The 13288-nt window shown below is 52.6% G+C and overlaps 1 protein-coding gene across 2 annotated transcripts; it reads right to left on the bottom strand.

Annotated features, from left to right (window-relative positions):
- Positions 1 to 1094: 1094 nt before the first annotated feature.
- ELOA (elongin A) lies at positions 1095 to 13238 on the bottom strand. Of its 2 annotated transcripts, none has more exons than XM_027903422.1 (11): positions 13149 to 13238; positions 8693 to 8749; positions 7954 to 8072; positions 5909 to 7118; positions 4718 to 4832; positions 4238 to 4393; positions 3776 to 3873; positions 3361 to 3541; positions 2768 to 2879; positions 2358 to 2509; positions 1095 to 1826 (listed from the first exon to the last, which is right to left on the bottom strand). In XM_027903422.1, exons 1-11 carry the CDS (start codon positions 13218 to 13220, stop codon positions 1765 to 1767), a joined length of 2334 nt encoding a protein of 777 aa, XP_027759223.1. In that variant the 5' UTR covers positions 13221 to 13238; the 3' UTR covers positions 1095 to 1764. The 2 variants fall into 2 exon arrangements, with proteins under 2 accessions (XP_027759223.1, XP_027759224.1); XM_027903423.1 differs by having other exon boundaries at positions 4238 to 4390.
- Between the last annotated feature and the right edge of the window lie 50 nt (positions 13239 to 13288).

The raw sequence follows: 13288 nt of genomic DNA, 5'->3' as shown, positions 1-13288 counted from the left end.
GAGGAAAGAGACAACCCAAGAGAAAGCAGAAGCAAACAGGGATTTTTTTTTTTCCAGAGCCCTCCAGGGAGGACCCTTCACAGCGAGGTTTCCCCCGGTCAGTGCACACAGACAACTCCACCGGTTTGGGATTTGGCAGCCACGGAAAGCCAGCAGCACAGCTTCTCAGGAGCTGCCAACAACAACAGCATCCCCTACCAGCATCTTTTCCACCCAGACAGCAAAGTCCTAGGGCAGCAAATATGGCTTGGAACGGGAGAATCCCTCCCCTCTCCGATCCAGTTGGGCCTCTGAGCCCTCACAGAGGCCACTACGAGACCTGGGTCTCATCAGCCCCATCCTCTGCTTGTACCAGCCCTGGGGCTCTCACCTGGGGACAGACACAACCCACGAGCAGGAACCTTCCCCACGAGGCTCCACATGTCACAGCCTGGGTGTGTCCAGCCAGCCCAGCTGCCACCACACCCCTCAGCAGCAGCACCGACCTCCCTGGGAGCACCAGGGCACTTCCTCACACTCCCACCAGCCCCTGGCTCCACAGTGACACCTCACACACCTTTTCCTTCCCCAGCTCCAGACACCGAGGACAGCGGAGCCTTCGGAGCTCCTGCTGTGAAGGACACACGATAAAACAGCCACGTTCCATCACTCACTTCCCTCCAACCCCATCCAAGTGGTTCCAGGTTCAGAGACCACAATCCTTGGACTCTTCCAAAGAGGGGAGGGCAGAGCAAAACACACAGAGGAAAAGGCAGGATTTAGGCACCAGCTTCCAAAACTGGAAACAAATCCTTTCCAATCCCACACAGAAAACAAGATAAAAGTATTCCTTCTTTCCACTGAAAGAGGCAAACGATGCCTTCATTGATATTTAAAAACTCCTTTCAATTGCAAAGTCCCCTATTCCTCTCCCAGTAAAAAGTTAAAATCCCACTTGGTGCACAGTAAAATTCCTCCCCAGTCCCTTGCAGTTCTGTTCCCAGTAGCCAGCAGAAGACAACAACAGCAGCAGAGGAAACGTCCCCAAAGGCTCCTGGCATCCCTGCACGGCCACAAAAGCATCTGTACAGGATCTACAGCAACAGCAGGGGGAGGGTCAGGAGCTCAGGTTTAATTAACACACACGAGCAGGGAGCGAAGCCTCGCGACTTGATGCACTTGCTGAAGGAGTGACAAAGTGGATGGGCCACCAGTCCTACCTGTCCCAGAGCCTCCAGGTGAGACTTTGGGCCCAGCAGGTACCTGATCACAAGGAAAGACTCCCGTGACACCCAGTTTCCACTCAGACAGATGGATTCCAGCTCAAGTCACAGAGGCTGACCCTTGGACTGGACTGGTAGGGGAGAGACTACTGGGAGCGACATAAATAACACAGCAGGGTAGAGGGGCAAAATATTAATTAAAACCATTTCATAATTTATTAAGAGGTTAAATAGTAAATAAGTCTCTGGATCTTCCACTCTCAGCAGGTGCCAAGACTTCACATTTTCCTGTGTCGGGAGATTCTGTACACCCTTCTTTCGATGGATGCCAAAGCCAGAAACAGGATGTTGAAGGGAGGGGGGAAAAGAAGTGGGGGCTTGACACTGAGAAAGGGACCAGAATAAAAGATAAAATACTGTGCCGTCATCTTGTGCAGATTGAAGCTTCTCCCAGCAGCTGCAGCCTCCGAAGAGTCCAAGGGTAAGGGCTGTTTGGGAACCTTCTCCCCCTCCAGTGCCACTCCTTCCCCGTGAGAGAAAGTCCCAGGTCAGCACTGCAAACTTATCTCCGAGAGAACCTGTTTTTGAAAGCTTTGATAGTCTTTGCCATCATTGGTGCAATTTCTGCCACGGAGAAAGGAGAGGGGGGAAAAAAAAAAAAAAAAAAGACAAATCAAACAAAAAACCCCCACATATGAAAGGAGCAGTGGCAGAGTAAGAGCAGAGAGCAATTCAAAGCTGCAGCCCCTGGCAAGTGTGTGCTCTCTGATCGTGGCCCATCCTATTTATCAGGTCACAGACTGAGGAGAACCCACTGCTTTCTGCACTGTAAGAACACAGACCTCTAGTTAAACCCTCCCTGCTTCCCTCACAAGAGAACTCCACCACACCGTCACAGCTGGACGGACACAGGACAGCAGGAGGGCACTGGTGCCATTGGGACAGGCTGACACAGTCAGCTCTGAGCAGGAGAGTGGATTGGATGTTTCCTTGTGCTCTCCCTTGTGAAAGAAGTTTGAACAGGCTCTCCTCAGGGAGAGGAGATGCCAACATCAAACCCTCCCGCACAGCCTGGAATTCTCCTGCAGCACAAGCAGCTGTGGGCGAAGGAGGAGCAAAAAGAGGCCACAGGGATATTCTGCGGGTTGTACTTACTCTTCACTGGGGGTTTCCTGGGGTCGAAGGAGGAGAAGGTGCTCCCTGAAGATGGGACAGAGTGGGCACTGCTGGTGCTGGGCCCATCGTAGGACTGCTCGTCACTTGCTCGAGTGTGGCTTTTGCTGGATGTGTACAGGACAGGTTTGATTCTGAAACACACAGGGGACAGGCATTTCAGTGAAGATTCACCACGGTTTGATGCAATTCTACAGACACAAGCCACGTTTGCCAACAGCACCACGTGGGACCATCTCTGTGCTTCCCAGCGAGAAACAGCCCAGCAGAGTTACAAGTTTCACTGGAAAAGGAGCTCCCAGACACTCAGTATCCTTTGCTGCCGGATGCAGAGCTTCAGGGGGAAGCTGGCAGGAGGCACTGAGCAGCAAGTGCTACTGAAAAACACTCACTTGGTCTTCTCTGGCAGAAGAGGCCCTCCAGTTCCAAACTTCTCTTGTCTCCTTCGTACGTCCCGAGGGGGCTTTGCTGCAGAGTTCACAAATGCCATTTTGGCCACTCTCCCTGCAAGAGGCCACAGGGAAACACCACTTAGATCCAGCTTACTATAAATGAGGCTCCTCAGTGCTTGTCTTCAAGTTCATCCACCTCTCCCCAGTCCATCCACTCCAAAGCTCTGGTGACAGGTTTCCTCCCTAAGATCTCAACCTCTTGCAGTCACAGCATGGGCTGTGAGAAATCAGACAGATCAGCTCAGGAGTTCTCATTGCGTTCACCAAAAGAGCAGGAATGCTTCTCCCCACTCTGGTTTTCTTCAATCCCAACATGGAGAAGCCACTCTGGAAGAGGAGGTGCTTATTCAGCCCTAAGAATTCCTGCTGTAAAATATCAAAAGGCCGCTGCGCATCAACAGCGCTACGGACGAGAGCCAGAGGCTGCCAAACCACGAAGCAGAGGCCACCACACAAAGAACACAGAGCGGTGCAGCTCCTAAACTGGACTAGTTTTAAGCCAGTCATCCCAAAACACCTTTCCTCAGCCCCACCTTTGGGTTTGTTGGCGTGGGCCGAGCCGATGTTCCGCGCCAGCATGAGCAGCCGCTGCTCGCGCGCGTCGTGCAGCCGCAGGTACATCTCCCGCCACGACTCGAACTCCTCTGGCTTCTCATTCTTGAAATCTCTGAGGCAGTGATTGTGCCACAGCTGATCCGTGTCCTCGATGAGCACCTGAAACAAACCCACGCGTGGCTGGCACCCCTCCGGGCACACCTCAGCACTAGCGTCGCTGGAATTCCGCAGAGGGAACTGCGGCAAGAGACGGGCAAGATGGCAAATCCAGGAACTCGGGGCCATCAAAAGCCAACTCTTGTTATAAAAAAAAGCTTTGTTCCCAGCTATTCTGCAGACGAGGACAGAACATGACTGTTCCATGCCACATCCCTCCCCAGCCAAGGCACTCACATGATTACATTCCTCGATGCGATACAGCTGCTCCGGGGTGCATCTCTCCAACACCGGCTCCAGCACGGAGAAAGGGACACCACCCACTTCATAGATTGCTAGAGAGAAGCAAGATGCACAGAGTATTATTTATCCTGCTCCTTCCTTGCTGAGGAAAGGGCTTGACACCTTCAAATGCAGCGGGAAAAACTGTAGGACTGTACGAGGGGAAGGGAAAAAGGACCTGAGGCACCGGTACCTCCATGTTAAGAGGTGCCTGCGCAGGCTCTGCCACAGTTTTCAGTGCTTCAGCACTGCCTGAAAGCATTCTGGGTGCTGATCCCTGCAGCACCCGAGCTTTCAGGGAGGTCTGTCCCATACCTGTGAGAAGGGTCTGTTGTTCCCACACTCCAGTCCAGGCGCTGCCTGGATTTATACAAACAAGCTGCCAAAATTTCAGTGTAACTGCGGAAAGGTACTCACAGTCGATGTTGTTGCTGAGGACCCTGATGCACTGCTGGTACAGGGACATCATCTTTGGGAGGTAGGCAGTTTTGGAGCCCGAGTACACCTGCATTTTTGAGTTTAACCGTCGGCCCGTGAAACCTGCTTCGCTCTCCTCAACCGGCGAGGACACTGCTGTGAGGGGGAGGACTTGGAGTGAGAAGGGAGCAGGGAAATGAAGAGCCCACCCAGATGAACACCACAGAGACACAAATTGGATTAATCCACAAGCAACCCCAAGGGCAAAGCCTTTTCCAAGAGACCTGCAAGCCTCACTCAGGCAGGGAAAGCCCAAAGCCCAAACCCCAAAGAAGGGTCAGCAAAGGATTTTCAGCTGCTTTTCTCTGAAACCTGGACCCTGGGCAGAGCCCAGCAGAAAGACCTGGACCCAGCCAGCATCCACTCCTGCTCTCTCCCACAAACTGGCTCGTTCCAAACATATTTTCCTGCCCAACATACCTTTCCTTTTTGTCTGGGAGCAGGTAATGGACTCGATGGAGGGAAGAGGACGATAGTTGGCCTGGATCGGGGGCAATGGGATGTCTGGTAACGTTGGTACCACATCTAAGATTATCTGGAAAGAGAGGATGGACATGCAAGTGAGACAGGAATACAGGAGGATGTGACATCCCACCAGTGTACAAACAGCACTGAACTGCATTCTTTTGCATATTTTGAATAAACCACTCAATGCTGATCAGTCCCCACAAGGAAACAGTCTCAGGGGGTAGCTCTGTCTAGGCTGTCAATAGGAACAAGCCAAAATTTGGGATCTGAATCACTCAGCTTCCTCCAGTAAGAGACATCCACATCTTTAACCTACTCAGGACAAGCAGAAACACATCCTTGATCTCAAACACTCATTTACCTGTTCTGCCTCCTCTTCTCCTCCTGCAAAAAAACTCTGCAGTGGTAGAGAAAGGATTGTCACAAACTGAGGGAAACTTAAAACTTTGACATGAGGCACTTTTTAGAATGAATGGCACAGCAGAATTTTAAACGCTGTTAACATTATAAAAAACACTTTTTGAAGAGCCAAGTGCTTCAAAGTTCAGTAAAAGGATGAAACAGTAAAGGTTTTTACATGTTAGACCCTCTTTATACACCAAGCCCTGGCACTCATGTGACAGTGAATATGAACAGAAACACTGCTCATTTTCCAGGCTTTCACAAAAGGAGGTTTGTCTTCTGGAATAAGCTGCATTGTAACACCAGTTCTCCCATTTCTGGACACCAACAGATTTAATTAACAAAGCTGTAGTACCAATACAGATAAAAAAAAGACTCATTTTAGAGTGAAATACTTGAGAGGGGAGACATGGGAACCTTGTTGTTAGCAGGAGATGCACTGAACAGTGGGCTGGATTTTAAGCTGACTCACCTCTACAGACACTCTGCCTGTTTAACAAGTGCATCATTGTCCAGTACTCTTCCTTATGAGTATTTAGCTGAAAGTTTTCTCTTTTGCTCTCCCCATTTTTTGACCAAACATAAAATAATAAGCATAAAAAACACCCGCTGCATTCCTTTCTTCCCCCCTCGTCTTCACCCACTTTTCCAAGGGGAAAACTAACAAGCCCCAGAGGGCAGAGGACCGAGGGCAGCTGATCCCACCTTCTTTGCTCACTGTCCCATCCTTCCAAACCTTACCCTCTTTGGTTTAGGAGGCTCTGGGGGTTTCTTCTCTGCCTTTTTCTCGCTTGTTCTCTTGTGGCTTGGACTTTTCTGACTCGAGCTGGAGCTGTTGGTGCTGGCTTTGGATCCGTTCTGTTTGCTGTGCCCTCGGTCCTTCTCCCCAGCTGAGCCAGCCGGGGCTTTGACCACTTTCTTTTTCTTTTTCTGGGGCTGGTCGTAGCTCAGATACGACTCGAAGGACATCGTGGGCTGTTCAAACTCGTCCTCCGCTTCCCCCTCCCCGGAATTGGAGGAGAAACCCGCTGATTTTTTGTCCACGTCGGGCATTTTGCGCTTCCCCTCCGAGGATTTTAAGCTCCCGGAACCCCCCTTTTCCTTGACCCTGTTAGAGGAGTCGGCCTCAGCTTTCCGCTTCTCCCGCTCCGCGTTGGAGGTCTCCAGGCTCGGCTTGGGCTTTTCCAGTTTGCTCTTTTCAGAGTCCCGATGCTTTTGCTTCTTCACGTGGTTGTCCAGAGACTCTTCCAAGGGGGGTAACGTGTGAAGCTTCTCCTTTTTGGAGGTGCTGCTTTCTCGGTTCTTCTCCTTCTTGGTGCCGTCCGACGTCCTCTGCTTCTCCTTGCCGGCCGCTGCCGCGGGGGATTCTCGGAGCTGCTCTTTAAAGGAGGTCTTGTGCAATCTCTCTGGGCTGAAGGTAGAGGTCCTCTCATCCCCTCTGCCATCAAGGCGCTGCTTCTTGTGAGATTTGTGCTCTTTGCTTCGACTCGCGTTCCCTTTGTCACAGAAGTCGCCGGAGTTCCGGCCTCCCACGAGCTTCTCCTGAAAGCTGTGGCCTTTGCTGGCTTTCCGGTGGAATACTGGGGGTTCTTCCTGCTCCTCAGAGGCGTAAGGGTCTGTGTCCATGTCCTGAGGGCTCTCACTCGGCTCAGGTGACACAGCTTGTCCACAGTCCGAGTACTCCTGATCTGAAGAGAGCACCGGGGAGGATCTGCCCCAACCCTTCCCCTGGTGGCTGCTATAGCCATAAGTCTCGTGGGCTCTCTCAGGCCTGGGATACCTTTTGGACTTCTTTTCCCTATGATCTGGGCTGTAGGACTGGCTGCAAGATGGCTGGAAGGGCTCTGAGTAATCCTGGTCAGGCTCCTCATCCTCTCTGAGGGAGGACTCCTGATGTCTTTTGCTTGAGCTGCTCCTCTCGTAGTCACGGTCTTCGGAGTCCAGGTTATTCCTGAGGGGAGAAGAAAATTGAACAGATTAAAATGTCCCACTGTGACTGAAAAGAGCCAATCCCTATGGACTATGTGGACTGGAACATCTCCTACAGAAGGCTAAGGCTGTGTTTGGTAGTTTTGTGGTGAGAACGCCACTGATTTTCTCAGGTCCGGCAACATTCAGGGATTTAAAAACTGCATTTCTAATGCAGGAATTGATCAAGCACTTTTATCAGAACTAGAGACAGATTTGTACAGGACCTTCTCCCACGCTGTGTGGTGCCTATAGGGAATGTCCTCCAGTTCCCAGTGAAGCACATGGGAATACCAGTCATTTAAATTCCCGTGAAAAACTGGATCTTTATCATTCAAATCTATTTGATCTCATTGCTGGGCTCAACACAGCTCTGTTACTGCAACATGTCTGCTGTCACTAACTCCCAGTTTCCACAGGGTTTTGGCTCATAAAAGCCTTCTTTCAAAGCAGGCCACTTCCTCTCCTTGGGCCTAGAACTTCCTGTCTTTAGCACCATAAAATGGGAAGCAAGCAGATTGCAGCTCTTGGCTTTATTTAAGGCACTCTCCTGGCATCTCCTGTTAATCTCTTCATCAGATTCTTGAAAACTGGTCCCCTACTTCCACACAAAACTGCAGCCATCAGCACATAATGCTCCACAGCCAGCAAAGGCAGGAAGTTTATGCCAAAACCAGGCAAAAAAAAAAAAAAAACAGGTAGAGTCAGACATTTGTGTTATGAGCTTCTCCACAGCCTTCACTGGGCTTCCTGGGCCAGAGGGGTTTATGATGTCCCCTGCAAAGGCATCCCAAAGCTCACCCATGAGGTTGACTCACCGCTCTGCCTCTTGGGCCACTGGCACCAGCTTCTTCCACCTGGCCACGAGGTCCTTGGCAAAGTCTCCCACGAGCTCGTGCTTCCGAAGGCTGTTCACGGTCTTCCCAATACCCGTCTCCTTCATGGGAGAGCCAAGAACATGAATCCATCTTAGCAAAACAGGCATTCTCACCCCTGCTAAAGTTCCTACGGAGTCAGTGAAGTCAACACACCACCTGCTGCTGCAGGGTAGGGATAAAATCCCTTGATCTAACAGCAAAGACATCCCGTTTTCCATGTTTCCTGCTGACATTACGTCATTTACTGCATGTAAATCAGAGACTTAATCCTACCTGAGTCTAATTATTTGTATTAATAATCCAAGCTAGTATTTGCCATGGCAGCTGATAAACTTGAGGGCAGAAGCCATCAATAATTTTAAGGATTAGCACTTCTTAATTTCATGCTGATTTATCACTGGGATCCACTCCGGCTCTCATATCCCAGTCAAGTGTTAAAGCTTTTGGAAGAACTGAGGATGACAGACCATCCTCCACGGCTTTCCACCTGCTCTGACACGCTCCTTCCCCATGCCTGGCACTTCCAGAACCTTATCACAATCACACAATGACACCAGGCAGGAGCAGGTGGCCAAGGAAACACCCACCCCGTGCCAGGGAGAGCAGCGTTTCCGTGGAAAACACTCATCCCGTGACTCGACAGACACCGTGAAAGGGGGAGAGATTTCACAGCTCTTACCACGAGAATGTCAACTGTGATGGGCAGCTCTGAGAGCCTCTTCAGACTTTTCAGCAGCTGTGGGAGACAAGAGGAAAAGTGTTCAGAGTCGTCACACGGAACCACACGGCCGGGATTAGGGAGGAGGAAAATTCTGCGCTGCCTGAGAGCTTGTTAGGAAGATCCAAGTGGCTGCCAGCTGCTGTCTCGCTCCAAAAGAGCTCCTGAGAAGCTGAGAACTGTAAAGAAATTATCATCTCTTTGCCTAAGAGAACACATCTGAGTCTTAGAACGCAATCAAATATTAATGTTTTCCTCACACGGGCCCTGCAATTTAAATCTGGCTTAGAGCATCGGGGACAGACCCACAGCAAGAGGAAGAGGGGGATTGGAAAGTGGGGCTGGAATCGGATCCCTTGGCAAGAGGGGTGGGAACAAACACAAAGAAAAAGAGGAAGGGAGATTTCTAGAACCTGTGTCTCTTTTGCTGACCCTCCCCTGGGCCAGTGCTGCTGACAGTCTCTCTCCTCTCAGGTGCTAAAAAGGCACCTGATCCCTTCCACAGCCACTGCCTCCCATCCCACTCGTTTCTCTCCCCTTCGCTGAACACCAGGGAAGTGTTTCCTCCACACACCCCAAGCGAGGCCCCATCAGCACCTACAGCCACTCCACGGGACAAGGGCTCCAATGTGCACCCCAGCAAGGAGCTGCAGGAGCCTGACAAGAGGCAGTGGGGTTGGTCACAGGTCGGACTCGATGAAGGTCTTTTCCAACCCTAATGATTGTTGGGATTCGAGGTGAATGGGATGTTCTTGTACCTCTGCCACCCAGGTGGTTTGGGGCATGGCCTCACCCACGCCTGTTGGCTCTGTAGCTACAGCACATGGTGGAGCACATCTGACAGCACTGTTGCCCCTCACATTATTTCCCACAGCTCAGCTATAGCCACAGTCCAGCCTCATCAGCATTCCCATTATTATAGCCCCTATACAGCCCAGGCTTTGCTCAGCACTCCTATGCTATATGCCATACAAAGGGCTGCCCCCGAGCCAGATCTTCTCTTTAAAACACTGTGCTCGTGCTCAAATCAGCACTGTCAGCCTAAGCTATTCCAGTCACCCCCCACGTCCACCATGCAAGGGGCAGAGAGTTTCACAAGTCTCCTTTTTGAAGGAAATGAGTTCTTTGAACCTCGAGAGAGCAACCCTTCCTCGACACCGAGAGAAGGGTTCACCCGGCTGAAGCAAAACCAGGACAGTTCCTGTTCACCAGAAACCAACTCCTTTATATTTAGGGCTTAATAACCGCGACACAAGGTTTCGGTTTTCTTGTTTCAGAAGACTGAAACAGTGATACCAAGAGTAACTGCTCTGTTACCTTGCCAGCACCGCCGCTCAACAAGTGCACCGACAACCGAAGCCACCAAACCAGAGACAGCAGAGACACAGCCCAGCTCTGCTGCCTTCCCCCAGACAGGCAAGGCCTGCCACAGTCCATGAGTCAGGATCCCTCTAGGAAGGCCAAGATCCTCCTGGCAGTGATAATAAAGGAGTTTGGATTATTGTGCACAAAGGTCCACTGGAAGGGGAAGAAGGATGGGTTCTGTATGAGATGGTAGAAAAAGTCAAACAGGACACTATTAAGACAACAGCATCCCTTTAAGCTGATTAACTTCCTAGAGAGGTTGTTTCAGAGCTTACAAAATCCCACTATGAGAATAAGAGCCCAGGGAGGACTTGTTCTGGTATCCGTAAAGCCTCCCAATTATTTTCTAGCTACACCCCACTGCAGCACTTCCCAGAGCTCTTTAGTTATTTGTTGCCTTCAGGGCTGAGTTCCAGGAAGAAAAGAGCTGTTCTCAATGGGAATGCTGTTCTCAGTGTGGTCCGAGACCAGGGGACACAAACACTGGATCCAGAACACGTCTCACAGGGAGCTGGGTTATTCCACACCCACTTCAGTCAACCTCTGTGGGACACAAGTCAGTGTGAGACAATTTCAAAGCACTGAGCCCTAAAAACTTGTGCTAATCTGTATTTCCCACGGAATTGAGCTGATGGAGGCAACCAGAAAGAAGATAGAGAGCACCAGGTCCATACCTTAGGAGGCACCAGATGAACCACACACAGCAAAGCTCTTCCAAAACACCCCAGTGCAGACCAGAGTTCCAGTCAATCAGCCACAGGACACAGCCCATGAAAACTTTCCTTGGTTCCAGCTCCAATCAGGTTTTGTTGAACATGGGTGGATTGTTTTCTTATTCTAAAACTCACCCAGACCGTTACGACACTAAAAACACAGATTAATATCAAATTACTCCAGCACAGCCTGGCTGCCTCCTCTCTGTGAAGATGCTCTTATTCATGTTTTCCTTCTCCTCTTTCCTCCCTCAGTCCTGCAGCAGAGTTTGTAACCTTCTCTGCTGGGAAAAAAAAGACTCTTTCCAAACCATTACAGCACCGTGCAAGATTTCCCTCACGCCGTTCTGTGCCAATTTTTCACCTAAAACCAATAATAATACTTAAAACCTTTCAGCAAGGCAACGAGCTGAACACTTTTCTGGGCAAATATTGTTCTTTCACATTCATGATACGGCATTTTCAAAGGACAAGGCAAGAAAAGTGAAGACTGGAAACGGTGTAAGGTGCAGGCAGCACCCAGGGATGCCGTGGATCGGTCCTGCTGACAGGGCAAACTTTTTGGCAGAGGGAGATCCTCAGAAAATCCATCAAGGGAATGCAATGGCCACTAAATTCAGGCTTTGAAACACTGATGCTTTCAAGGATATAGCTGGAAAGGTATCAGAAATCAAGAGTACAGATGAAAGGGCCTTTCTGCTGGGGAAGGGAAAAGGGTTTTGGTGTCACCACCTTGCTCTGCCCGCCCTTGCAAAACTGCACAGGATCAACAGAGCAAGAAACCACTTTACTCCACGAGGTCACTGGAGAAAGAGCCAGGCTGTGCAAACACCGCCCCAAGTCCTGCAGCGCCCCAGAAACACACACAAGCACTTGTTGCCCCAGGCTGGCACAAGGGTCAGGGAACAGGAGCTCTAATTGTCTGTGCAGTATTTGAAGTCTCGGCCGTGTTCTCGGCACCACGGAGCCCACACCCTCTGAAATCAGCTCCCTGGCAGCCCCTCAGCTCCATTTGGGGCTCCACCAATTAAACCCTGCCCTGGTCCTGGCTGACAGGCTGAAAGAAGTAACCAGATCCTATCACATCACCCCCCAGCGAGGCTGGAGCTGGTGCAAGAGCTCCCATTTCAAAGGGTCAGCACTTGACCATCCACTCCTCTTCCTGGGCAGCAGGAGATCTTGGAAAGAGAGGTTCTGCAGGTGTTTGCCTCAGTTAAACAAAGCCAGCCGAGCACAGGGCACCTGCACAGCCCTCCCTGCCTCCTCTTTCACCCCAACTGCACAAAACACGAACCAAACACCTGCGAGCAGCCACAGCAGATGCTCCTCCTTTAAAACGGGACATCCTGGACACCGGCATCACAGCGGGATAACACCGGTATCACAGTGGAATAACAGCACGCCCGGGATTTCCCCGTAACTCCAAAATTTCCCTGGAGAAAGCAGCCCGGGAGGCCGGTTTGTGCCGGCAGGGGGGTGGCTGTGCGGGCAGCACATTTTGGCAGCGGGCAAGAAGAGCCAAGCAAGTCCTCCCGGAGGGAGCCAGCCCCTCGCCCCGACCCACCCCCGCGGCGGTGCCAGGGGGTCCTGTCCCCCCGCCGTGTCCCCCCCACTCCAGCCTCGCGGTTGTGCCCCCCCTTCGCCGCCCCGTCCCCTCCAGCCCCCGCTCGGGCACCGCGGCTCCTCCACGAGGAACACGTCACCAGGGAAAGACTCTTCCGGCAAGTTCTCCCGATGCCCAACCGCGCCCCAGCCCTGCCAGCGGGGACCCCAAAAAGGAGGGGTGTCACTGCCACGGGGGGACCCCCTGCCCAGCCGCACCCCAACCCTGCCAGCACGGATCCCAGAAGGGACCCCTGCCCGTCACTACCACGGGGAACCCCACGCGGGACCCCAAAAGAGAACCCAAAAGGGACCCTTGCCCGATACTGTGGCGGGGGGATCCCACGAGGGACCTCTGCCCGCCACTGCTACAAGGGCACCGCAAAAGGGATCCCTGCCCACCAGTGCCACAGGGGGACCCCACACGGGACCCCTGCCCGCACCCCACCCGTGCCACGGCGGAACCCCACACGGGACCCCTGCCCGCCGCTGCCACGGGGGCACCCCGAAAGGAACCGCAGCCCGCGGGGGCTGCTGATAGAGCAGGCGATCCCATCGCGGACAACCCCCGCACCCCTCGCCCCGCGGCCGGGCACGGCACTCCGCGGAGGGGGGACCCGCGGCGGCGGCGGCGGGCAGGCCCCACGCCGCGCCCCGCGCCCTCCCGCGCCCCGTCCCTGCCGCCGGACCCCCCCCTCCTCCCCGCACCCACGGCGGGCCGGAGGAGCCGCCGTCACCTTCTTGGGCTCGGCGCTGCCCGCCAGCCGCGCCTGCAGCCGGCCCACGACTTCCAGCACCGACTCCGCCATGTTTGGTGCTGGCCGGGCCGGGCGGCGGAAGCGGCTTCAGCGCCCGCCGCGCACACGGAGCGGCCCCG

Source organism: Empidonax traillii, unplaced genomic scaffold (assembly GCF_003031625.1).
Source record: "Empidonax traillii isolate 1590-97213 ecotype Southwest subspecies unplaced genomic scaffold, ASM303162v1 scaffold958:size599741, whole genome shotgun sequence".
Classification (NCBI taxonomy): domain Eukaryota; kingdom Metazoa; phylum Chordata; class Aves; order Passeriformes; family Tyrannidae; genus Empidonax; species Empidonax traillii.
This window is presented reverse-complemented; position numbering and strand designations above follow the sequence as displayed.

Excerpts from the sequence above, each read along its gene's own strand:
- ELOA (XM_027903422.1), bottom strand. The coding sequence starts at position 13,220 with ATGGCGGAGTCGGTGCTGGAAGTCGTGGGCCGGCTGCAGGCGCGGCTG. Across the intron at positions 8,750-13,148 it reads GCAGCGCCGAGCCCAAGAAG|CTGCTGAAAAGTCTGAAGAG; the intron begins GTGACGGCGGCT and ends TGTCTCCCACAG. Across the intron at positions 3,542-3,775 it reads GCATCGAGGAATGTAATCAT|GTGCTCATCGAGGACACGGA; the intron begins GTGAGTGCCTTG and ends GGTTTGTTTCAG.